Raw genomic sequence first — 26,471 nt, 5'->3', positions numbered from 1 at the left:
AATGAAATTATTTTGTGTTGTTTCAGGGTTAACGCCTTAGCTGAGCTGTAACATTATTTTGAAATTATTTAATCCCTTCAAATTAAAAAAATAATTTGGGGACAAATGCAATAATCACAGAATATTGGATGGATGAGATCATTTTAATTAACTTTTCAATTAGTTTTTTCCCATCTGTTATCAAATCTTGCTTTCACTAAAGTTATTCCAGAAAACATCCAAAGGTATAAATACATAATGTTCTGTGCTTTACACTGAAGTTAAAAAAACTTTTGTGTTTAACTGTGTGTAGACACTATGTCTTCAGTGCCCAAAATAAGATACCAGAGAAAAGCACATCCATTACGGGCAAAAGACAAAAATACTTTATGAGTAAACCAGTGAAACTTTTGCTTAAAAACTCATGTTGCGAAACATAAGACACCTCCCAGGGAACCACCGGCAGCACTGAGCTATTTTTATTACTTCAAGACTTACCATCTAAGAGTTTCCCATGAAATACTGCCAGGCCAGCAACTCTTCCAATGAACGTGAAGTAGGACAAATGATCTTCATTACAAAGGCCGGAATTAGGATTGATCTGAAGGGTGTAATTGTCCCTTTTGATGAGAAAGAGAGGAAAAGGCCAATCACACTTTCAAATGCAAGATTTTACGTATTTCTTTGCCACGTGTCACTCAACTTTTACAGTGTCCTTGAGAGCATTCTGTGCCTAGCGTGAAAAGGTGCAGGCTAGAGGACATGACTTACCACACGCTCAACCATGACCCACCTTGGAGGCTGATGCATGTGCACTATAAAGTCAATGAAATCATATGACACGGCTGATGTCTGACTGTTTTTGACCTACAAAAGTGTCTATTTCATATGGTTCAGCCAAATATCTTGGGGAGATAAGAAACTCCACACAATAAAGAGGCTGTGCAGGGATTCCCAATGATGTGAGTACTTTAGCTCGTCTCTGTGATAAAAGAAGGTTAATTCCTTCCAGAGGCTTTTGGCTTGGGCATAAGATTTTTGCTATGGACCCAACCCTTGGTCTGTCTTCTGATCACTACTCTACTCTGAAAAGGCCTCAAGGGGACTGGAAACAGGATATGGCTCTCTCAACAATGCAAACCTGCAAATGTTTAAATTTGTCCAAATGATCTTACTTGGTTCACAACCATGAGGATCAGTGGATTTCAAACTGGGATCACAGATAGATTCCTTCGGGGGGTAACCCTGAAAATGCGGAGGAGAGGTAGAGATCTTGTCTCTCCCTACCCTGCCCTCTGTCTTCAATAGTTGGATAAGTTATACATAGTGAGCCCTCTCACAGGACTCAGTAACAATTAACAACAAACCAATTGGGCAATTCTTGGCTAGAGCAACCGAAAAGGATGTACTAAGGCTGCCTTCCAAATGAGGCCCCAGGAGATCGGTACCAGGTGGGAGATGAGGGGAAACCCACGTCCCCTTAGAGCCCAGGGCTGGAGTGATGATAAATGCCCTTCAGCAAGGTCAGTGACTATTGTACCGGGGGCCTGGGTTCAGCCTAAGCCTTGGAGGATTCAGAGTCTGGAGGAGGAATGGCTGACCTAGAAGTAGCCGACATTTGATTGCTCAGAAAGCAATTTAATCTGCTTCATTTTCCAAGCCTGGCAATGCTGAAATCCTAACTCAAGGGGAAAACTGGTTCTTTCCTTACAGGAGCAGGACATGGTTCTAGATCCTCAAAGTCCTTACAATTTGCCTTTATGCAGAGACCTCGGAAACCACTCCTGTTAAAGAAATACCTCCCTTTTTCTTTGATTCTAATGCTGACAAGTTCTCTTGAACACTGCAAATGAGAATTGCCTCCTGTTTCTTACCATAATTATCCATGTTTTCAACTCCATGAACCCAACAGACAAGACAAAAATCAATATTAGATGTTCACAGAGTACATTATTTCACCAGGTAGAGTCAGAACCTGTTTTCAACTCCATGAACCCAACAGACAAGACAAAAATCAATATTAGATGTTCACAGAGTACATTATTTCACCAGGTAGAGTCAGAACCTGTTTTCAACTCCATGAACCCAACAGACAAGACAAAAATCAATATTAGATGTTCACAGAGTACATTATTTCACCAGGTAGAGTCAGAACCTGTTCTAGACTTGCAAGGGGCCATAGGGTGAGGAGAGAATAAATGCAGCAGTTAAAGCATGTGAACTGCTTATTCCTTCATTCCATTTAAATTCATACAACTGTCTCAGTGGGGGACACACTCTGGGTGTACATGGCCATATACTTACGTTGCAGAGTACTCAAAGAGGCCGTAGTAGGGGTTGAACATCTCTTTGGACAGTAAGAAGAACCATTCTCTAGCCACACCCCCATAGTCAAGACCTTTCTCTGATTCAAACTCAATCCATAGTCTAGCTTTGAGGACATCTGGTCTTTTCACAGACATAATTCTGCGATAGGACTCTTCAAATATGTTGTTTCTATGAAGTTTCATTTCAAACCTATTGGGAATATCAGCCTACACAAAAGACAAAAGAAAGCACATAATCATACAGCAAATACACACTTTGCTTTCTAATAAAAACGACAAAGCGTAGAAAAGATGGCAGTCCTTAAGGAAATGGGCAGTGACAAATGGGTTCAACTGAGATTCTCTCCTTTAGAGGTTTTTCCTCGCAGACAGAAAGCCTGGCTGTGTCACAATGGGACACGCAGCATCCACTAGCAGTGCGCAGGCTGAGTCAGAAACTCTGCTGCCCAGAAGAAAATCCTCCTCGCCCCCTTTAATAAACAACTCTGGGTACTCTCCAGTCAATGGCAACTGAAAGACAATGAACTCCATCTGTTGTTTCACCCAAGAGACTTTAGCCCAGGTAATCAAACCTATAATAATCCCACCTGGCCAGGTTGGGGCCATGCTCAACTCTGGCAGGGCCTCCAGTTGGTAAATATAATCCATTGGTGCCTGAAGTCCATTTTGTTGCCATGGAAAGTGGCACCCTGATCATGCCAAGTGTGGGGAAAGCAGCCCAAAGCATGGTTCACTGACATGAAAATAACAAAACAGGTCAGGTGTGGTGGCTCCCAGCACTTTAGGAGGCTGAGGCGGGCAGATCAAGAGGTCAAGAGATCGAGACCATCCTGGTCAACATGGCGAAACCCCATCTCTACTAAAAATACAAAAATTAGCTGGACGTGGTGGTGCATGCCTATAGTCCCAGCTACTTGGGAAGCTGAGGCAGGAGAACCGCTTGAACCCAGGAGTTAGAGGTTGCAGTGAGCCAAGATCGCGTTACTGAATTCCAGCCCAGTGACAAAGCGAGACTCTGTCTCCCCGCCCCCAAAAAAAATGAAAGTAAGAAAATAACAAAACACTTGACCAAGGTTGTGGCAACTGCCTTCTGCGGAGAGGTGGTCCAGGGTTGATCTGATTGTAAGTCTAAATCTGCAGAGATGGTTTCCAAGTAGAAGACACTGCTATGTGAGAGCCACAGAGTGAGACTGGGTGATGACCAACAAGTCATCATCATTACCAGGGGAGGTGAGTCACAAAGAAACACTATGGAATTTTCAGTATTCATTTGAGTTTTGAAGGCAAAGAATCATTTCAATAGTAGTTATCCACAAATGCTTGAATCAGGACTTTGGAACAGAGACCAAAACCCCTAAGTGAGAGCAGAGACTGTGCCCTATCCAGAGAAGGTGTCCCGGGCAGGAGGCACCGGCTGAGGGGAGGAGACAGGGAGAAATGGGGACAGAGCCCAGGCCACCGGAGATGGTATGGGCTGCGGCAGGTTCCCTCTGCTCCCCAGAGGTATAACCACAGTGATGGAGAAAACCGAAGAGAAAACTGCTAAAGTGGAATTGGAAAGTAAAACAGAGGACACAACACTGAACAATTTGGGGGTGGTGTGTCATTAGAAAATGTAACGTAATTTAAAACACTGCCTATAAAAATTTTTAGAGTTTCTCTGTTTTAAACTGCCAGGGATAATTATAAGCAGAAAATTACATTTTGACCTAATACTGTAAATTATTATAATTAAATATAACTTTATATTATAAATATTGTAGGTGAAACTAAGCTTCTGCATTTACAAGGAAAGATTTGAACATTTTTTCTAAGTGGGATCCAGGTTTATTAAATATGATAACTGTGCATAATTGAACAGGCTTCCCCAGAGTTTGTGACTAGGGTTCTGAATTATTTTATATCCCATAAAAATCATTCCTGTTTTTTTATGCATTACATATCAAATTACCCTTCAGAAGATTTGATATGTAATACTGAGTTAATCTTCACTTACCATTTCTGTTAAAAAGAAAATTCAGATTGAAGAACCAGGAGGATCAAAGTGAGTGAGGAAAGGAAGGTAATATTTTTAGTATTCATATAAAAGTAACAAATTGTTCTCACTGAAGTAACTGTGGTAACTTACACATGACTAACAGAAAGCATTTTTGGAAGGCATGATTACTCACAGGTTTCTTTAATTTCTTCCTGAAGTAGTCATATTTCTGCTTAAATTCTCTGGAGTACGGAACAGCCTGGAAGATAAATTTATAAATATAGATAAAGCAAACAATATACTTAAAATTTTATGTATACTGAGCCAACATTTAAGAGAGTTTCATGAATCATAAACTGAAAATTCTCACTTTTCAGATTATCCATGGAAAACTTAGATAATGTCTACACAGCACCGGGGAAAGTCCTAGAACGGATTAGGGCTATCAGCTTTGAATGGCGTTTTCACCCCTGAAAACAGCTACACTGCTACTCAGGGGTATGCTACACAAATGACATGCTTTCCAAGTAACTTTTGTCAGAATATGAGTCAGGGTGTTTCTCTTTCTTTTTTGCTGTGGCTTAGCTAAGAGTTATTGGCCAGATACTTTTAACATACAACCCAGAATGACCTATGCTGGCATTTTGAAGTCTAATCATGATTTAAAAAATCTTTGTAGGGAAATACAATGAGCAGAAAGGGAAGTGAACTAACATTCTTATCAAGAAATATAAAATCAGGTAGATGGCATTCTCAAAAAATCCTCCATTTAGGAGTGAGAAGGTTTGTCCCTTCATATTTTGTGGTCTTGAGCAAGGATTTCTTGAAATCTCAAATGCTTTATCTATGAAACAGAGTGATGGTACCACAGTTGAGGGCTCGGGAATTCAGTTAACTATACTTATTTAAAAGTTGCAATATCTCTTCAGGCAAAGGAGTAACATCTTAATGTAGTCATTTAAATAATCTTTATTTGTTATGTTGTAAAGTGTCTCATAATATCTTAGAGTCAGAGCCCTGACTTTCGGCTATTGAAAAAGCTTACGGTATTTTTACAAAGCAAAAAGGATTGGTTTTTGCATATACACAGATATAACTGTGAGAACCTTGAAAACAACTCACTGCGTTTTAGCCACTAGCATGAATTTCGGCAGAGAATACTTCTGCTGGTATCATTTTGGCTTAAGTTAATAAAATATACTGATCCTTACTCTACTGTCTCCAGACTCCAAACCTCACGCTTTCACCATACTTATCCTGACCAGAAAGAGAAGAAAGGAAGAAGAACTTCCCTCCTTTATAGTTTTAAGACAAGTTTATATAAAAAACTAACCTGAAACAAAACAACCACTCTTTCAGAAAATAAGCATGTCAGTGTTTTGCTCTGTCATTCAAGAGCAATAAATACATCATATTTATATAGCTTAGGAACATTTATACTGACAATTTATACTGCCTATGGTCTTTTCTTAGTTTTTAAGCCAGTCTTCTTTGATTTTCTACTGAACGACAGGTTTGACCTCATATCCTATTTATTTTAGGCAGTATTGAGTCTGATGAAACCACAGAGCAATCCTGAGTCTAGGCAAGGCATAAATTTGTTAATACCTGGACAAACACCAAAATAAGAAAAAGAATACAATGTTCTGACATAAGCCAATAAAGATATCATCCTTTCTGCTCTACCAACGCTACCTCCCATCACCAACTAAGATTTCCTCTCTAGTTTCTTTCTCACTTTCTGGTGTTCATTTGCTGATCATTCAACCGATACTTCTTGAGCACCTTACTCTGTGCAAAGTATTTTGGGTGCTAGAAAAATAACAGTACATAAAGCAAGGGAGTTTTCCCAGTTCCTTTCTGGAGCTCACAAGCTGTTGAGAGCAACAGGTAATAAGAAATCAATGAATAAACCGTGTTAGTGCCATGAGGAAAAAAATGACCGGAACTAAAAAAGTGACCTCCTTCCGTTCTCTCCTGCCAGTGTTGGAAGGCCTGAGCTCTGAGGTAGTGTCTCATCAGCTGGCTTTGCAATACAACCTCTCTACTAAGGAGTTTCTTCACTGTGAAGTGGAACGATGTGACTGGAAGAACAAACCTGACTCGGCTCTTCTATTTCTCAAAGTCTGTGATTCCCAGCAATTATTTTTTGTTTGTTCCTGCATTTGTGAGGGTTCTCCAAACATCACGGTTACATCACAGTTCCCCCGCTCCCGAAAATGATGGAAAAAAAGCTTAAACAGTCATCACTGTGTATGCAAGTTCGACTGTCTTAAATGACACATTCCCCAAGGAACAGATTTCAACATGTGGCCCCCAGTCTGTGATACCCATTCCCTTGCCTGCTCTGTCTCCTGGCAGGGGCTGAGGAGGCGTGGGTGGAAATGTTGAGATATTTCAGGCCTTTCTCCTTCTGGGGAATGATGCATGGAAGCCGGAAAATCACTGTCTTCCTCCTGTACTCATTATCTTTTCTCTCTAGAGGTAGTTCTCATGATAGAACAAGAAGAACAAGTTTTTATATTCTCTTCCTGAAAAGTGTCACACAACGTACCAGGACAAACATCCTAACAGCACAGCTTCTGAACAGATTACACGCGCATTTCTTTTTTTTAATTGGATCAAATCATTTGTTCTCACTTGAAAACCTGGAATGTCATTTTCTGGCTTCCAGTTTAGCTTGTAAAATGAGTCCATGTGAACAATGAACATGTCCTGTTGATTAAAGCCCTTTTGCTCTGCATTAAATCTGTGTTCCTGTTTTGGATACAGAATGAAAGCCTGCCTTACTGTGCAAGTTGGTTCTAAATGTTTCCACATCATCACTCTCCAGGTGACACTGGAGCTCCTTGGATAGAAGGGCTCATGCCCGACGTGGTGACATCAGTGTCACCAGTGCATCTGGGGCTCCAGTCCTGACTGTGACCCTTGCAGGGACTGTCAGCAATAGAATCAGCTTTCTGAGCTTCTGACAAATTGGAGATAACATTTGCCCTGCCTTCCTGAGGGGACGGCTGTGAGTTTCACATCAGCTGATTATAAGGTTCTTGGAAAAATATATGTGTTATACCACATGAGATAGTGTTCATTACAGCGGCATGCATGAAGAGCACTTACTAAATGCTATTACTAGTGATAAAATGCTATTACAGAGAGCATACTAACTTACAGGAATGCTAAACACTGAGCTGCACAGAAAGGGTCCCCCTTCCCTAAAAAATATGTAGAAATGCTAGGCCTACTTAGGACTGATATTTTTAAAACCTGGGAAGAGAAACTCTAGGTGCCAGATAAGCAGAAAGACTCACAATTAGAGAAGTCAGTGGGCACTGGACCTAGACATAGGGGCTTGGGTTTTAATCCTCCCATGGGGACACAGAACTTGCCTTTGGTCTACGTGACGTAGAAAGAACAGTTGTTGTTTAAAACCTAACATCTGGAAATGGGACAAGGAAACTCTACCCACCGGACCAGGGAAGTTGCAAGGAAGCTTACCTTCTGTCCAGGACCATAAATGGGAGAAAAACAAAAAGAAACAGACCTGTAATAAATCCATACTCCAAGCCTGTGCCAAAGTGGGTATGAGGTCCACAGTTATACTGACTGGGGTGCATGAACCTAAGCTAAGAAGTTAACAGTAAATACAGGTCAGGACTTACAAAAGCCTCATAGGAAAAAAAAAAAAAGCTTGCTCACACTCTCTCTCCCCCTCTTGCATGCATGCACGCTCGTGCGCACACACACATACTCACACACAAATTATAAACTCAACTAGGCAATAATCTACGCTCCTAAGGAGAGTCTATAGACGTACTGGGAAATTTAATGTTCCTAGGACCAGAGATAAGAGAATAATCTGAAAGAGGCTAAGAAATAAATATCTTAAAATAATAAAGAGATGAAAGCATCAAAAATAAAGAGATAAAGAGAACAGGACAGAATAACCATGAAGACAAAAGCAAATTTTGAACGACCAAATAAAACTTTGAGCAATTAAACCTAGTCACTGAAATAATAAACAAGATGAACTGATAAAGAGATTACAAAAAAAGCTTAAAGAATTAACTGGAAGAGCTAAGTAATCATTCACAATACATCAGTGAGAGAGAGAGAGAGACAGAAAACACAAAAGTTAAGAGAAAAAGCAGACAATGTGAAAGAGAACTAATGCCCAATAGGAGTTACAGAAACAGACACTTAGAGAATGGGAAACATGCAGTATGTGAAGAAATAATAGCTGAGAATTTTCCAGAACAGAGGAAAGACACAATCCCCATATTGAAGAAGCCTGAGTCCAAAGCAGAATAGATGAAGAGAACTCCACACATAGATACATGATGATAGTGAAACTGTAAAACATCTAAGACACAAATAAAAATTCAAAATCACCAGCGAAAAAGAGCAATTTACCTACACGGAAATGACAATGAGATTGAGAGCAAACCTGTTCTCATCATTTATGGAGGCCAGAAGACATGCAGGAGTATCTCCAAAGCACTGAAGGCAAACAACTTAACCAAGATTTCTATCATCAGCTGAACTCCATATTCAACAGAGGTCACATGAGACCTTTTGAGTCAAAAAGTAAGAGACATTACCACTCGCAGACTCTCACCACTGGTGCTGCTGGGAAGAGGTGCTCAAACCTGAGTGGGTGTTGGCATCCCTGGGAGAGCTTTTAAAACAAAGACTGGTGTCCCAACCCCAGAGCTGCTGATTCAGTAGGTCTGGGACAGGATCTGAAAACTTGCATTTCTAATTAGCTGTCAGGCGATACTGATACTCTGCTCAGCAGACCACACGCTAAGAACCATAAACTGTACTATACTTCACTAAGATCAAAACTTAACTCAGAAAAAAAAAAAAAAATGGATAGAAGAACCAATGGTGGGCGAACCAACGAGGTGGGCAAAGAAATTTCTTTACATTTGGTAAAATTAAATCAGTATGGACGGTAGGGAGAAAAAAAGATAACCTATTAATGGCTATTTGACTGTTAGAAAAGTTTAAAGACAAGGTAGTTTTAAAATTCCACCCAACAATGACGTGGCAAGTGGGAGTGGGAAGAATGGCATTCCAGTTCCCTGAGGTCCTGATGCTACCCAGGAGAGCAGACAGTGGTTCATTTCAATCCTAAGTCAAGTAGTTGGTTAAAAAGTTTAATGTGAGAGCTAAAAGGATAGAAAGTACAACCTGCAAGCACATAGAGAAAATAAAAGAGAGCACTCTGTCAATCAAATAAAAGGCAAGAAAGAAGGCGAAATACCACGAGAGAGAAAAGCTATGCTAAGCAAATACGAATGAAGAGAGAGAGAATGCAGTCATATACATCTTAGACTACACTGACCGAGCAACAATCACCATGGAGACTGACACAACTATCTTGATTAGATCCAATAGAATAACAGCAACGAGAATGCAGATAATTTGAACACCACAGGCTTGACCTAATGGACACATAAAGAACTCTATTTCCAACCAAAGACACAATACACATTCTCTTTAAACAAAAAAAGAACATTTACAAGAAATGATCAAGCTTCCAATGAAGTTTTAAATAAATACCCAATAATAAATATTCTACAGACAATATTCTCTGACCATAATGCAATAAAATTAAAAATAAAAATGAATAGGCAAAACCCTCCCATACTCTAGAAACTAAAAAGCATATTTTACATAATTTATAAGTCAAGGAGAAAAATCAAATGAAAACTGCCAAATATTTAGAACTGAATGACAACAAAGGCCAAATGTCTACACTAAGTTGATAATTACCCAAATACAGATTCTTCTGAAAGCAATACCATGAATAATAATGATAACAAAAGAGTAAAAAAGGCTCTTTTATTAACAGAAAACAGAGAGCTCTTTCTTGGGGGCAAATCTACTTGGCTTTACGATGCTAAGCAATTTTCAATAAGATTTAATAAGGACTAGTAGTGTTGGAGTGACAGCTGGTGACTGATAAGTGATAGAAATATTTGAAAAGGTTTCAAAGTTATGTCAAAAGTCTTCTGTCCCTTGAAAAGAGTAGTTTCTTGAATTTACCTTGTTCTAATAATGTAGAAGAGAAAATAATATTCTAACAACCGTGACTGCGAATATATATATATCAAAAGGAAGCATCAGAGTAAGGCAGTGTTTAAGTCACATAGAGAAAAATGTTGACTGTTTTTACCCAGGTATTACTGGGCACTTTGCCTAGGAAATAGCACCCAGGTGGCTGAACAAATCCAACAGATTACTAAAGGTAGTCAGTTACCAGGGCACATTTGCAAGGCAGTATCAAAATTTTAAGTTTTCAGATGGACCTATCTTAATAATTCAAAACATAATTTGAATGGAATCAGATGAAAGCCATGAAATTGGAGTTTTAAATCTACCTACTGGCTTCTTAGCTCTTAGCTCAGCATGTGATATAACAAACGTCTGTTCCTTTTGCTCCTCTAGTCTAAGAATCCCAAATTTGCAACCTTCTGCTGATCATGGTACATCTCCCGTAATTTCAAATTACCTCCTTGCCCTTGTATAACCACTGACAAAAGCTGGTGGTGTGCTCTCTGCTGATGAGCGTGGCTGCATTCTACAGACTCATCCACAGGTGTGTGATACCAAGTAACTCCTGATGCCCTGGGAGTGCGGTTCTCACATCACCTTAGGAACAGTGTGCTACAGTCTTTTAAGAGGTCATCACACCTGCATCGGAACTGATTCTTTTTCTAACCAGCATGTAAGAGGGAACCATGGTAACGTTGTGGGTCAGCAGAGTTTAAAATTCTTAACTCTACCAGCACCTGAAGTTAGCTACAATCTCACTTCTACAGATTTTTAAAGTTGTAAAAGATTTAAACTTACTGCATGCGTTTACTACTCCTCTCCTAAAGAAATGCTAAAACTCTATGAATACTGGGCTTGGTTTTGCTTCATATAAAAGGGAAGGGAGGAAATTTTGATTATACTTGTAATCCACCCTTTGATAACAGAGAAGAAAAAATGTTTAATTTTCCTGTCATAATTAAGCTATTTTCTTTTCCTTTATAATTAAATCCATCTGAAAAGGCACATGCAGCCGTATCTCACCCGAAAACTTTGGTAAGGAGGAGATGGGAGCAAAGTACTCAATTTCTAGTGAACTACTCAATCACACCAGTCCCTTGACATCATTGTTATCAGTAATACACAGGAAATATGTAACCAAAAATCTTATACTGAAGAGGCAGAATTTGAGAATACTGACCGGACCAGTGATAGCTGGGTTCTGCAGTCTCGGGTCTTCCCACTGAGTAATTTTGCTGTCTGAAAATGTTTAAAAAAAAAAAAAAATCAGGACATTAGTTCAAATCTATTCTAAGTAAAGAAAGTTTTAGAAAGAAGTATTTCTGGATTCTTCAAAAGCTATCCAATCCCCCACCCTGTGTTCTAAATACAAATTAGTATTTCAGAGTTAGAAGGTAACTACGCGCTATATGGCAAACCCCCTCACATACTGTTTAGTTAAAAACAATCAAAAATGCACAACTAAAGTGAAGCCATCTATTCATACTGTTTTGGGCAAACAACTTGCTAAAACGTGACTTATAAACCCCTGTTCTTTCAAGGATTTATAACTTGATCTTGATTTTCATTTCATTGAAAAAAGGCATTTAAAAAATCTTAGTTTCCCAAAAGGCTAACAAACACACACAGGATTTTTTTTTTTTTTCATCTCAAATACTTTTCACTTATGGTGTTGAAAAACTGCTTTCAATTAAGAATCCTGCATTGAACAAATGAATAATCTATTACATGCGTCACTCATACGCACACAAAAATCAAAGCAGCTGAGGCAGTCCGAAAAAGAGAATTAGATACAGCAGAGGAAGATTAAAGAGCATGGTTTCTGTTTGGTCACACTGGCAAAAGGTGGTTTTCTTTCTTCCAAATGCGTTAATGTGAACAAGATTGTTCAATGCTACCTATACCATTACTTGTGTAGGTGAAAATACACAATAGCTACCCTAGATCACTTGGGGTTTGTAACTGTGCATAATTAAAAGGAGTTTATAGATTCCTGTGTGTACTGGGATGGGGTGGAGGGAGAGTGCAATGGACTCACATGAAGGCTACGGGGAGGGCAGACTGGGGGAGAGTAGGTTCACTGGAGTTTTTGGATACCTAGGTTACTTAAAAAAAAAAAAAAAAAAAAAGAAGAAAATTATTCGAAAAGGGTGGCCAGGAGCAGTGGCTCATGCCTGTAATCCCAACACTTTGAGGGGCTAAGGCAGGAGGATCACTTGAAGCCAGGAGTTTGGGACGAGCCTGGGAAACATAGTGAGGACCCAGCAACACAAAAAGTAAAAAAACCAAAAAAACAAACAACAACAACAAAACAAACTAGCCAGGTGTGGTGTACACCTGTAGTCCTAGCTAACCAGGAGGCTGAGGCAGGAGGATCGCTTGAGCCCGGGGAAGGCTGCAGTGAGCTATAATTGTGCTATTATGCTCCAGCCTGATCTGCAGAGCAAGACCCTGTCTCTGGGGGGGGGGGGGGAAGAATATTGATTCTGTTTATTTTCTGTATACACTACACTGTAGTTAGGTTGATAAGAATAATTAGTGAATTCTGTTTTAATGATCATATTAGGAATTTTAAAAAGTCTTATTATTATTTTAATAAAAGCAGAGGAAAGCTTAAAAAAAAAAAAAAAAGCTACCAAAGCAGGTGATGATTGTAGAATCTTTTGTTTTCATGCTGGCAGAAAATTTACATGAAAAATCTCAACTATTTGAGAAGATCTTGATGGACACAAAAGGCATTTTTGGGTCCCTTACCTTTCACAGAAGACTTTGGAAAGTAAAAGTTGCTATTGTGATGGAAAACAAGAGAAAAGAAAACCAAATAAAGGAAATGGAATATAGCTGAGTAAAAACTGTGCCTTAAAACACCAATTTGGATTATAACCGTAACAGTGGAGGTTGTCATCAAAGCAGAAAATACATTAACAACTGCTGACTCATGAGGATTCACAAGTCCTCAGAGCAGACCTGAACTTCAAGCTCCATCTTGGACATCTGCACCTGGGTTTCCCATAAGAACTTCAGCTCAACTCTACCAAAACCAAACTTATGATCACCTAACACCAAAACTGGTAATGTGACCTTGCCTTCCAATGTGCAGTATCACAATCCACTTACTGTCCCAACCAGGAACCTGGCCACGTCACTCACTCTGATTGTCCTGGACCATCCCTCTCTCTCCCTGATAAGTTTCTTGCTAGAGAGCTTTTTATTTTTTTTCCTGAACTGTTGTTCTCTGGACTTCACTGGGAATTGTCTCAATCCCCCTGGTTCAAGATGTCCTCTACAGGTCTGCCAAAAGGATCTCTCTAAAGAACGATTTTGACCCCATCCCTCCAGTCTGGGAAATCCCCTGGGAGCTCCCCACTGCCTGTGGCTTAAGCCCGAGTCCCCACACCTGGCAGATTCCCTATGGCTTGGCCTCTGTGCCATGCTGGACCCTATGGCACACTAGCTGTTTGGAGCAATGCTGCGTTTCTCTGAATGTGGCAGCATCCACACATATTCACACCTCTCCATGATTCCTAGGATCACTCAACCCCCTCTTCCTGGGGGTTGCCTGCCTCAGTCCCGCTCAGTGATTGTCATCCATCTGAAAAGTAACCCATTCCCTCAGGGCCTCTTGCAGGACCCCATCCCTGTGCCCAACCACCCCCTCAAGTAGATGCAGGTCTTGCCTCTTTCATTTCTGTTAACAATTGATTCACTCTTCTAACACATGAACTATCTCCCGGTACTTCGCACTGGACCTAAGCTCCTCGAGGACACGGAATGTGTGTTATTTATCTTTGCAACCTCCTCTCTACCACTTAAGACCAGTTCCAGCAGGTATCAGGAACTTAACACATTATTTTAAAAAATGACTGAATGAAACTGATGGTGCAAACAAAGACCCTTTAAAACAGCCCAAGCTTTTGGAACAACACAAGTTTCCACATGGTGATGATAAAGAATTCTGCAGTGAAGTATGGTCAATGTATGAAAGTATGGTAGCCAGTTATCCAAGGATAAGAGGAAAGTGGAAGGATGAGAAACTCAATTTAGCCATGATGAACAGGTCTAGTAAGACTGTTGACAGGAAAGATTAATATAGGACTTTATGAAGTCACTGGAATTCAATTTTCTCTTCTAATGTTGTAGATAGGATACCTGTGGCCAATTACTCAGCTGCTAGGCATACCTGGTCTTTAAGAAGAATGAAATCATTCCTACAAAATGTAGAGATTCAGTTCAGGACCTCCCCTTAACCTCTGAGAGCCAGGAGCTATTCCACAGACAGCAACCAAAGGAATCAAGGAGTCTAAAGACATTAGTTTTGATCAGTCATTGGTTTTGAAATTAAATCCTTAAGATGGCTGAGTATTGTTAATCTTGAAAATCTATCACTTCTCAGGAAAAATATAGGAAGCAGAAATAATTATTCAAAGACAAGTAGATCTCATTGTCTCGTCTGTAATTCCATGTGGACCACACGTGCCAGCTATGCTGGAAGATAGGATGACTCTAGGCAATTTACAAGATTATGGCGTTCACAGCAATGTGGCATATGCAGGCATAAGCTGGTTGCTGGCCTACAGGCATTATGACAGCAAAATCAGATGTTGAGTTTTGTTAGAAAATTGCTTAGAAAAAGAGGCTTTATTCTGATGGGAAGGACATTCTTAAATGTCATCTTCCAAGTAATTCAACCCATTTGGAATATATGCGTCAGCCTGATAAAGCCTCTTCAAAAGATATTCTGCCGTTCTCACAGACTAAATTTTGTGGAAAGGCAAACAACTTGAACTGTTTCGTTGCTGTGTGCTGCTCTACAGCTTTCCATTGAGTACACGTTGATGAATTATGGAGAAATGGCAGAAATGTAGCATGAACAGCAAAGGGGGCTCTCGTAAACAAATCCTTTCCTTAAACGGTTTTTGGTCACCTAATTTATGCTATATCTTTTTAACAGAGTCTTTCAATATGGTTGTGCAAAGGCAAAAGAAATTTTAATCTTCAAGTTAATGGCCACAAATATCATATTGGCACAGCTTAGTTGCATCAGGCTCTGTATAGAGTATACAAGGAGCCTTGAGGGTGCTGTCCCAGGCAAGTGAAATGAGGAAATGTTTGAGCAGAGTGCTGGAGTAACTGCACAACTGATCAGGAGTAAGGAAGAACCCAGGCATCTAGCAGGTATTCACTCTCTTCCACCTTCCAGTAAGCTGGAATTGAGCCAGCCTCAGACTAGTGCATGTGGGGGGCTGGAGGGAGGTGTCTGCTGCTCCTCAAGTGAGTTTACTCCACTTTCTGATCAAAGACAGCAACTTCCTAAGAGCTCCACCACTGACCCTCCATGACCCTGATTTCAAGTCACCATTTATCAAGCATCTGCTATATCTTATACTAGGTCTGTGACACCACTAGTGAAATAGTTGGTGATTCTTACTATTTTAATGTATGCTAGGATAGTGCTTTGTAGTCATGTTTTTCTGTTTTTGGCTCCTTGCCAAAACACATTCACGACATTCTTTGTAGGTTGACCTAAGCATCAGATCTCCAGCCAGAACACTGTCATGATATTGTGTGCAATGCACTCTATGTGTCACAGACCAAGAGTGCTACCAGTAAAGACCTTGTTTTAGTAAAATGATCAGTATTATTCATGCCTGTCTGAAAACCGGAATTGTGACGCACAGTATAAAGGAAACTTTTTTTTTTTTTTTTTTTGAGACAGAGTCTCTTCTGCCACCTGGGCTGGAATGCAGTGGTGTGACCTTGTCTCACTGCAACGACCACCTCCCAGGTTGAAGTGATTCTCCTGCCTCAGCCGTCTGAGTAGCTGGGATTACAGGTACGCGCCACCACACCCAGCTAATATTTACTTGCATTTTTAGTAGAGACAGGGTTTCATCACATTGGCCAGTCTGGTCTCTACTCCTGACCTCAAGTGGTCCTCCCATTTCGGCCTCCCAAAGTGCTAGGATTTACAGGTGTGAGCCAATGCACCAAGCTGGAAACTATTATTTTGTTTTTCATGGGAAAAAGAGGTGTGATCTCTCTCTCATTTTAGTAAATTCTCTTAAGAGTAAAATAAATAAATAAATAGTATATTAAGGAAAAAGTAAGCTATACACATATGTGAAGGCATTTATGGCAGGAAAAATACTTTATGCTTACTATGAAATTCTGGAAAGTAGGCAAATCAGCACATTTTTTGATAACAGACAAAAACGAAGTCTCTGCACCTTGAAATATCTGGTTTAAACAAACGGTAGCCCACCCCTCTAAATACACCTAGGACTTCTACTTTCAGTTGAATTGTAAACTGCTGGTACTCTTGCTTACTTCAATTTATAATAAGCCCTCAACCCCCTGGGCCTGAATGTGAAGTTCTGTTCACAATGTACTCAGCCGCAAAGTTACATCTGAAAAATGTACTGTGCCTATGAGATAGTGACCAGTCCTGTATGTGGGAGGATTACTTGTAGCCAGACTTCTCAGCAAGTGGCTCATCAATGTGTTTTTGTCTAGTTAGGAAATTGTGAAGCCAGGGAAACCTGGTGAGACTGTTCATGAACCAAATAAAAGCAAAGACCAAGATACTGCCAAATTGCACACATGGTTTGAACTCTACATCTATTTGAAGGTTTCTTTTTAATATGCTTTTTCAGAAACTTTAAGGGACATGGAAATATGATTCCATGAAGAACATGTCACCTCCAAAAAGAATGAGAAAGAAAAAATCCCACTGGCTAAAAAGCGAACTTTTATTAGTTGAACTTTTAGTTGGAACAAGAAATCACACATTTATTCATAGGAGCTGGAGCAAATATCTATAGCAAATATACTACGATTTCCAGAAAATACATGTATATTAGTGTCGTGGGTGCAAGGAAACATGCCATGAATAGAAAATAAGGTCAGAGCGGGCATCCTGCCAAAGGACCCTTGAAGGCAGTGTTTAAAAAACTTACATGCTGCTTCAAGCACTGTTCACACATTTGTGACTAAATAATCATTTCTAATCTTATTTTCTATTACCAGAGTGTATTTATTAAATGTGCAAAAGTCAAGGGATCAACCAAAATGTGGTTTAAAAATTAAAAATAAAAAAGAAAACGTTAATAGGTCACAAGATCAGATTGGGTGAAAGCTTGATGGGCTACTTTAAGCAAACTTGGGGTGAATGCACAGTACCGTATGAAGGCACTGATTCTCTGGTATCATTTTCTCCACATAACACCTGGCTGCCTAGATAAAGAGTAAAATGACAAAGCTTTCACTATAACGTTTGAATGACTCCCTTCCCTCGAACCCGCAACTCCTGTGTGTCCATACCACTGCCTACTTACTATGATCAATATAAAACGTTCGGCCATCCAAGTGAATTCTTTCTTCCCAGCCAGGCTAGTATCCAGGGAAGGAAGGGAGAGAGAAAATGCAAACATTAGCTAGGAGTTCCAAAATCAAAGGCAAAATTTAAAAACTACAGGACACCTTTGTACTCTTTTCTGCTAGGGTCCATTTTTGCATTGAGAATGAACTAAATACGAACACTTCCAGTTAACTCTTGACAATGTCTAGCAACACGCTTTATCACATGCTCAAGTCTCAGATGCGCTGTCTGAAGAACAGGAAACAGGCTGCTAGCTCAAAAGCTTCGAAGGCTAACTGCAGCATTCCATGAACAGTGGGGCTTGAAGTTGAGTAGCTCACTGAATTAAATAAACACTGAGTACTAAAGGAAGGGAAGAGGGGGTTAATAGAAAAATGTCAGACACAGTTCCTGTATTTGTGTTAGCTAGGTAGTTGATGATCTAATACAGGTACTATCTGCCACAAACTTTTGCTTGTCAAACTCAGGAACTAAATAGATTTGGATAAGTTTTTTACGACAAAGCTGGTATGATCTCCTTATCTGAACTATCCCTATTTACTATGTAAACCTCAGGAATCCAAGAGATTCCGAAAAAATGCTCTTTCATTTTCTAAATTCAATCCCTGGTTCTATTTGAACCCAGGAACCAAACAGATTTGGTGTGGCATACCCGTATAACCTAATGAATAATGCTCAAATGTTGCCCTAATATACTAGGCAACAAAAAGCCTTGGAAAACAACAACAAAAACTCCCATTTAAAAATAGCCTTGGAGTCCAACCACTGCCCTGTCATCCCCCACGGCTTTTTAAAATTGAGAGTGAGACGTCAAGGAGGATGTATGTGAAGGTTTCATTCAAAATCCAATTTTAAGTATGTAGCTCAACTCCTACTGAACTGTCACCAACAAGGGAGAAAAAAACAAAAAATCTGCAGCTTAAATGACTTATAGAAACTTTCTATGATTAATTAGACCTTCTCCTCCCATACTATTTTCATTACTTTTGTTCTGATGACTTAATCGGCGATATGGCTGGAACTCAGTGGTTGCTAAGTTACAAAATAAATGAGTGCCACTTAAACTGTCACCTGCAGAGAATGTCTCTTGAACATCCTGTGTACAAGGTCTATCTTCAACTAGGGGCTAGTCATTCAGAAACCTCTTTTACAAGTATTGGGTATCATATGAACTATAATGTACAATCACAATTCAGCTAAACACCCAATTCTATTAAGAAACACGAACCAATGAGAGCCACGAATCTTGGAGAAAGAGAAGGCCCACAGGGCCTCCCCATCAACATTGAGTGGATAATTGAACAAACATTTTCAGACCATTCCATGTGTCTCCAGCATACTCACAGGAAGGGGGCCGAGGTCATTGGGATTTAAAGATGTCTTTGACCGCATATGCACCGGAAATTTCAAACGCGGATCTTCCTGCAAGAAAAACGTAAAAGGCAGTAGATGTTAAGTGGAAGTATCTATGTGCCGTTACTCAGTACTTTTCCTCTTGAGGTGTATGTTTCAAAGCAACCACACTGTCCATGCCTGGAGCATGAGATGGGTCCCATCTCTGCTTCACACAGGAAGCCTGGCTGACCGTCTCTCAGCACAGACTGTGCTCTTCCTTCTTGTGATTGGTGGAAACAAGAGAGTAAGAATATTTACATGAAAGGTTAACCATTTCCCTGAGACCTTGAGAAGGAGAAGAGGAAGAGAGTCCCGGCAGTGATGTTACTAGGGAAACCAGAACGGAGGGTGCCAGAGAATGTAGCAGGAAGAGGGAGTGGGAACAACGGCTTCGAAATCTCTCTAAGGGTCCCAAGCTCCTGGTGAGGGGAGTGCGTTGTGAACACAAGGGGCTCTTGTGTTCCCCTCTACTCCTTCCTGAACCTGGCAGATACTGTGAATCTGGTCTGTGAAGTCATGTGGCTACTCCAGGGGGAGTCGCCTTCATCAGACAAAGTCACAAAGCTACGATATGACTTTAGTGAGATTCTTGACCAAGTTCTGCTAATTAATATTTAAAAGTTTACAAAAATTTTTCCTTAATGCATAGGCTTCATAAGATACCACAGAGAATCAACAAAAGCCTGACATCTTGGGGCAGGCTTCATGATATCCAAGGCATGGGCAGATGTATGATCTTGCAGCAGACCTTGTTAGGAGGTTGGGCACATGGTCTCTGTTTCTTTAGATGAGTAAATGCAGTTTCAGAGAGAACAAAAAGGTGCCCAAAGGTTACGACCCAGAGCCCAGGGGCTGACTCTCACTTATGCAGACCCAGTTAAAATGCAGTGTAGGTCAGGTGTGGTGGCTCACTCCTGTGATCCCAGCACTTTGGGAGGCTGAAGTAGGCCAATCACTTGAGGTCAGGAGCTCAAGACCAGCCTGGCCAACATGGTAAAATTATGTTCCTACTAAAAACACAAAAATTAGGCAGGTGTGGTTGTGTGTGCCTGTAGTCTCAGCTGCCTGAGAGGCTGGGGTAGAATTGTTTGAACCCAGAAAATGGAGGTTGCAGTGAGCCAAGATCATGCCACTGAACTCGAGACTGGGGCAACAGAGTGAGACTCCATCTCAAAAAAAAAAGAAAAAAAAAAAAATGCAGTGTAAGGCCAGATGCAGTGGCTCACACTTGTAATCTCAGCATTTCAGGAGGCCAAGGCAGGACTGCTTGAGCCCAGGAGTTTGAGACCACCCCGAGCAACACGGCAAAATCCTCTTGGCAAAAAACACAAAAAATTAGCTGAGTGTGGTGGTACACGCCTGCCCCAGCTACCTGAAAAGCGGGGGTGGGGGGATCACCTGAGCCAGGAGGTCAAGGCTGCAGTGACCTGCAAGCTGTGACTGCATCATTGCACTCCAGCCTGGATGATGCAGTGAGTCCTGCCTCCAAAAAAAAGAAGAAAAAGGAGAATCTTTACACTCGAAAGATTACAAAATAAATGATAAAACTCAGAAAAACACATTGTCAACCAAATAAGCTTAAGGTTAAAAAGAGTAAACTGTTAAGACATTTGGCACAAGCTTCATTCAATTTTATAATAGAGCCGTTGCTGCTGTCAAATTACTGATTTTTCTGCTTCCCAAATCAACCACCTAAGTCACAGCATCACTGAATCATAATCGTAGATCTTGGGAATTGACAAGAATCAAAAAAGACCATGAACAACAAAAATCGACCTTTGCTTCTTGTTAGCTAGGCAAATTTTTAAATGAAGAAAGAAATCATGTTAGCAGTTGGTGATGAATACTGACCCTGAACCCAATATATATTTTAACAGGTTAAGCAGAGGCACAAAACAATGACAGCATTCTGTAGTACGCTGACATACACAGAATATAAACAAATATGCTAAGCAGATTTAGGACTGAGAAGGTCCAAGAAGCTGATAATCTGGTAAGCAGTTGTGACTGGTTAACTACAGACAGAGGAAAAAGTGAAAGCACTGAACTACCACTCAATACTAACTCTGATCTGGACCAGGCAATGCCACAACCAGCAGGGGATCCTTGCGTTTCCACATAGCCCATGAGCACGCCAGGTTTACAGAGAGCCTAGGACTGCTATTACATGAAAGAGGGCAGGGTTTCTGGAGGCCACACACAAGGCCAGCCATGCCTTGGAATCACATGTAGGCTATCGTGAAAGACAATCAGCCCCACTGGTAAAAGGCTGGTGATTTAAAGGGGTAGAAGGGGGGAGGAAGAAGCTGAAATTAGAGAAAAGTGTCGGGTGGGGGGCAGTGAGGGGCAGAGCATGAAGTATAAAACCAACTCAATTTCAAAGGTCTACTAAGTGGTCTTGCGTGGAAACCCAGACTTCACAGACTGTGAGGGCCAGAGGCCTTGAGGTTTATAATGTTATTTTATTATATCGACAATAATAAAAATAATGGAAGCAGCTGCCATGAATAAGCTCTGAGGGCTAAGGCTAGTGATCACCCCTGAACCCCCACTCCTACCGAGCCACTCGAGGAGGCAGGCATCTCTCCTTAATTGACAGAGCACGTGACGTGGCAGTCACGGCTCCCTATTAGCTATGGACAACTTTAGGGCTGATGAGCAGCTGGAATACTAACGAGGTCTCTGAGGATACGAAAATAAAAGATTCAATGCATAAAGTATGTTGGCTGTTTCTTCCTTTCTTCGGTGTCATAAGGGAACTCTTTTACGTGTAATATAAAATTGCTTCCCTCAATCAAGTTGAAAGTGAAGTGTTTTGTTTTTGTTTTTTGAGACAGTCTCGCTCTGTCACCCAGGCTGGAGTGCAGTGATGTGATCTTGGCTCACTGCAACCCCCGCCCTTCTGGGTTCAAGCAATTCTCCTGCCTCAGCCTCCTAAATAGCTGAGACTACAGGCATGTGCCACTATGCCTGGTTAATTTTTGTATTTTTAGTAGAGATGGGGTTTCACCATGTTAGCCAGATGGTCTCGATCTCCCGACCTTGTGATCTGCCCTCCTTGGCCTCCCAAAGTGTTGGGATTACAGGCGTGAGCCACTGCACCTGGCTGAAAGTGTTTTTAAACAACATGCAAAGAACGGTATCTTTTCAAAAAAGGCTTTCATAATTCAAAATATATAAAATACAGGGATAAAAAAAAACCAGATGTGTCTTTTTTCTTTATTTTTTCCATCTTAGAAGAGACCAGCAACCCAAGCCTAGGGTAAAATGAGTTTTATTAGTTTGAACTTGGATGGAAAACGAACCTGCAACTTAACTAGGGTGTGATCTTGCTACAAAAATGAGCCCATGCTTCATCTGTGAAAGGCATAAATACACTAATATGGGTTGAGCATCCCTCACTCAAAATGCTTGGGATCAGAGGGGCTTTGAATTTCAAAATACTTGCAGTTATACTTACTGGTTCCCCATCCCTAATCTGAGAATCTGAAATGCTCTGATGAGCATTTATTGCCTGAGTGTCATGCTTGTGCTCACAAAGTTTCAGACTTTGGATTTTGGATTTTGAATCTTTAAACTAGGGATACTCAACCTGTATACACATGCTCCGAGCTGCTCCCTTAGCTGGATGCCCTCCTCGGCACATCCCTCCCAAGCCCCTGGCCTCCTACATGCACTCCCTGAAAGGCCTGAACCAGGTGGGGAACAAAGCCAATCTTTGTTTGAATGAGGCTAAACTTGGCCTGTCACAGTAGCTCACGCCTATAATCCCAGCACTTTGGGAGGCCAAGGAAGGAAGGAGGACCACTTGAGGTCAGGAGTTTGAGACCAGCCTGGCCAACATGGTGAAACCCCATCTCTACTAAAAAATGCACAAAAATTAGCTGGGTGTGGTGGCGTGTACTTGTAATCCCAGCTGCTCAGGAGGTTGAGGCAAGAGAACCGCTTGAACCTGGGAGATAGAGGTTGCAGTGAGCCGAGATTGTGCTGTTGTACTCCAGCCTGGACAAGAGTGAGAATCCGTCTCAAAAATAATAATAAAAGAAGAATGAAGTCAAACTTTAACCAAATAGACTGATAGACTGCCTTCAATATCTGTGTGTGTAAGGTCATGTTTTATGACATATTTCAATACAATTTTTAAATTTCCCAATGTACAGAGGGGAAATGTCCTTTTCAGGCTTCTGGTTGGTGTAAGAATCAACAGTGCCCAGGCTGATGGAGGAAGGAGTGCTATTTTCATCATTCTCAACCTGTCCTATCAGGGTTTTTCCTTTTTCTATTCTAATATTCAAATCTAAGAATAGCTATGCTGTTCTCTCATTTGTTCACTTCCTCTTTCAAAAATAAAAAAACAAAGCAAACCCCTAAACCAGCTCAAAACAGATTTTTAAGCTGCAAATTATCTTCACGCTTCCCTCCGTCCCTCCATCTTTTGTCAAAATGAACAGTCAATTTAGGGTGTGTCTTCCGCAGGGAGAATCCTGCCTAGGCCTTTGTTTAGACGTGATCATGCAGCTGTGCCAGCACATCTGAGTTCGCCTAAGAAGGAGTAACTTGTGGAATTGCCAGTTGTTACCTTGAGGACTTTCCATACTGGCAGCAGCAATAAAATGTTGTTCTAACAGATTATAATTTTAAATCAGTAAATTAGTCAATAACAACTATCTGGGTAAAAAGGGACAACTGGAAATTAAAAATGGGTTTCATTCAGCAACAATGCAGGCAATAAATAAAGTGAGTGCTGTTTAATTTAAAATACGATCTGCCCAACAGCAATTACACTGCTGTTGAAAGGCTGTGAAAGGGTAGGGGATTCGATTACTAAGCTAGTTGAAATTACTAAAATCATAGCTTATGTTGGCAAGCCACAGTGGCTCCTTACACTAATCCATCTACTTTTATATTCATTAGCCCGTATTTCTGGAGCCCATTTCTGGCTAAGGACTTGAAATTACAGCAGTGCTATAGTAAATGAGAACACTGGCAGGGCAGCCAGGGGTTCCATGGTAATAAGAGAAAATATTAAAAACCAATCTCCATGGCTGTATTTTCCAAAGAGCTGCCAGTCTCTTCCTCTTGTCTTGCCTGCAAATCTGTAACATTATTTTCGGACCAGTAGGAAAGTCAAACGAACCTACATGTTACTATATGCCTTAGAGGCAGTTATCAGTTTACCAAATGAATGTTACCAGATCTAAATGAGAAATTATCTTGGCAGGCCACTCTATTACTTTAAAATGGAAAGAGCTCATCGAGTGGTTCGCACTTAGGGCTGTTTTGAAATGTGTAGGGCATTTTTGGTCATCACTATGTTGGGGTGGGGGTAATGGTGACCATTAGCACCTGGTGGCAGGAGCCAAGGTTAAGTGGCCTGAAACTGAAGGCACAAATGTCCCTGCCCCAAATGCCAAGAACGCCCTTGAAGACACAATGTCCCATAATCCAAAGGATTCTAGGAGCACATCCTCTAGACCTGCTGGACTGAACTGATACCACACAATGGGCAAGGCATAAAATGACAGCCCAAATCCCCTTGGTCAGGGCTTGTTCCTGATCTAGCAAACGGACACACTTAATGTCCATCACTAGAAATGGGAATTTAGGGTGTATGTCCACTGTTGATCCAAGACCAAAGAGCTAGGGACAGTGACAATCACCAAAACTCAACCAGCATTCCCATAACAGTGGTTCTGAGCAAACAGCACAGATAATAGGACCAAGTTAAACTCTGAGTTAACTCTAGCCAAACAATTAGATGGGAATATAACAGACAGGAAGAAAAACCATCTGCAGCATCAAAAATAGCCAGAAATAAGGGAAGTAATTTCAGTTTCATTACAAGTATAGAGATTATATAGCGGAAAATACCAACTGACTTTTAAAAGAACTATATACTACACTGAAAAAGCCACCTGCTGATTGAGCTAAAGAAATAAAGAACTGATGGGGAAATACAAAGATATGCTTATTCACCTTTGATTAATGTCATTTTGCTCAAGATAATACAATGTACAGACACTTTCTTGCGTACAATTCAGGAGCACATGAAAGAGGTGCATGGTAAGAAAAATCAATTCTGACAAAATGATCATAAAAAGGAGCTATCAGATTTACAACCAAAGTCACTCAGTACGTCCCCTACCCCATGATTAAAGGCATGAAAATGTAGCACAGACGTGTGAATACTGAGCTGATGTGAACAGTAAAAACTAAAGTGACAAATCAAAAGAAGGTGGGTAATGTCAACAAAAGTGCAAAAAGAAAATGACAAAAGAAAAAATTATTTGAAAATGATTCTAACTCCTAATGAGATCACTTTGTGAGATGCGATGAAATGAAAACAAAATCTTAACAGCACAGAGCAGTGCCTTTCCGCCCAGTTTGGCCGACTGTCTAAACCAGAGCTTCCCAGGAGAAAAGGCGGTCCCAGCACCAATAGCAAAGACAGGTACCAGCCTGTGCCCCCCCCACTCCCACCTGCCCATCCGTGCAGGGGCCAGGTGCAGGCTAAGGAGACCCTCTAGAGACACCCTTTACAGTCAATCCAATTCCTCTGCAAGAACTACAAACATGGAGTAACAAAATAAAGTAATGCCAGGCTTGATGATGAAAACGGAGCCAAATAAAAGGAGCAGCCTTACCCAGGTTGTAGTCTTTGTGTTATGATCAATGAAGAAGGGCCGGCCATTTGGCGCTATCCTCATTTCCCAGCCGGGTGGCAAGAAGCTCTGTGTGACTTTGTGTTGTGGTTTGGGGGAGTTGTAAGGTGATGGCTGTGGGGACTGTGGGTTGGAAAGGGTGTCTTTCACAGCCCGACGTACGGGTGAGTCCTTGGCACCCTAAAGAATAACAATGAGCATTAGAACTCTTTAGCACGTGCGATTTCAATGTGCCAAAATGTACCAGGGTACTGCAGAAGGCTCCTCTTTGGAGACGGACAAGAGGGAGGATCCCCCAAAACCTGTTTTCCATAATTCATTTACTTTTAAATCAACCTAACTTTACATTTTCTCTGTTGGATAAACACATGACCAATATTAAGTACATATAACCACCATCCTTTGGTAGCCACTCAGTATACCAAAAATACTATTCTGTACTAAGCGTTATGGATGGAGATTTTACAGAGTGGAGAGAAACGTGCCCTTGCTCTTGATGAGCTCACAGTCTAATGAAGAATAGATTGGCAAGTTTTAGAGGGGGAAAAAAAAAAGAAAAAAGAAAAACCTACATCAATAAAAACGATCTGGAATCTCACAGTTGTTACCCATGACATTTATATCAGAGTGTGGAAGAGAAAGCATCTATTCCCACTTATCGGCATCTTGACCCAGGGCATGGAGAAGCCCAC

At 40.8% G+C, this 26,471-nt stretch overlaps 1 protein-coding gene across 17 annotated transcripts in view; it reads right to left on the bottom strand.

The window, feature by feature from the left end:
* Window positions 1-26,471, bottom strand: part of NEDD4L (NEDD4 like E3 ubiquitin protein ligase) — a 346,587-nt gene that overhangs the window by 28,190 nt on the left and 291,926 nt on the right. For 8 of the 17 annotated variants that reach the window (XM_017528805.2, XM_037738594.1, XM_037738595.1 and 5 more), the window contains 9 exons: window positions 25,762-25,959; window positions 19,067-19,144; window positions 17,679-17,733; window positions 17,524-17,577; window positions 11,525-11,583; window positions 10,761-10,763; window positions 4,478-4,543; window positions 2,284-2,513; window positions 478-599 (listed from right to left, as the gene is read on the bottom strand). In XM_017528805.2, the coding sequence (XP_017384294.1) occupies window positions 478-599; window positions 2,284-2,513; window positions 4,478-4,543; window positions 10,761-10,763; window positions 11,525-11,583; window positions 17,524-17,577; window positions 17,679-17,733; window positions 19,067-19,144; window positions 25,762-25,959 (865 nt within the window). The remainder of the gene's footprint in view (window positions 1-477; window positions 600-2,283; window positions 2,514-4,477; window positions 4,544-10,760; window positions 10,764-11,524; window positions 11,584-17,523; window positions 17,578-17,678; window positions 17,734-19,066; window positions 19,145-25,761; window positions 25,960-26,471) is intronic. The other 9 variants (XM_017528808.2, XM_037738591.1, XM_037738592.1 and 6 more) reach the window with 3 other exon arrangements.

This window comes from Cebus imitator, unplaced genomic scaffold (genome assembly GCF_001604975.1).
Source record: "Cebus imitator isolate Cc_AM_T3 unplaced genomic scaffold, Cebus_imitator-1.0 Scaffold55, whole genome shotgun sequence".
Classification (NCBI taxonomy): Eukaryota; Metazoa; Chordata; class Mammalia; order Primates; family Cebidae; genus Cebus; species Cebus imitator.
The sequence above is the reverse complement of the archived record's forward strand: the minus strand, read 5'-3'. Positions and strand labels throughout refer to the sequence as shown.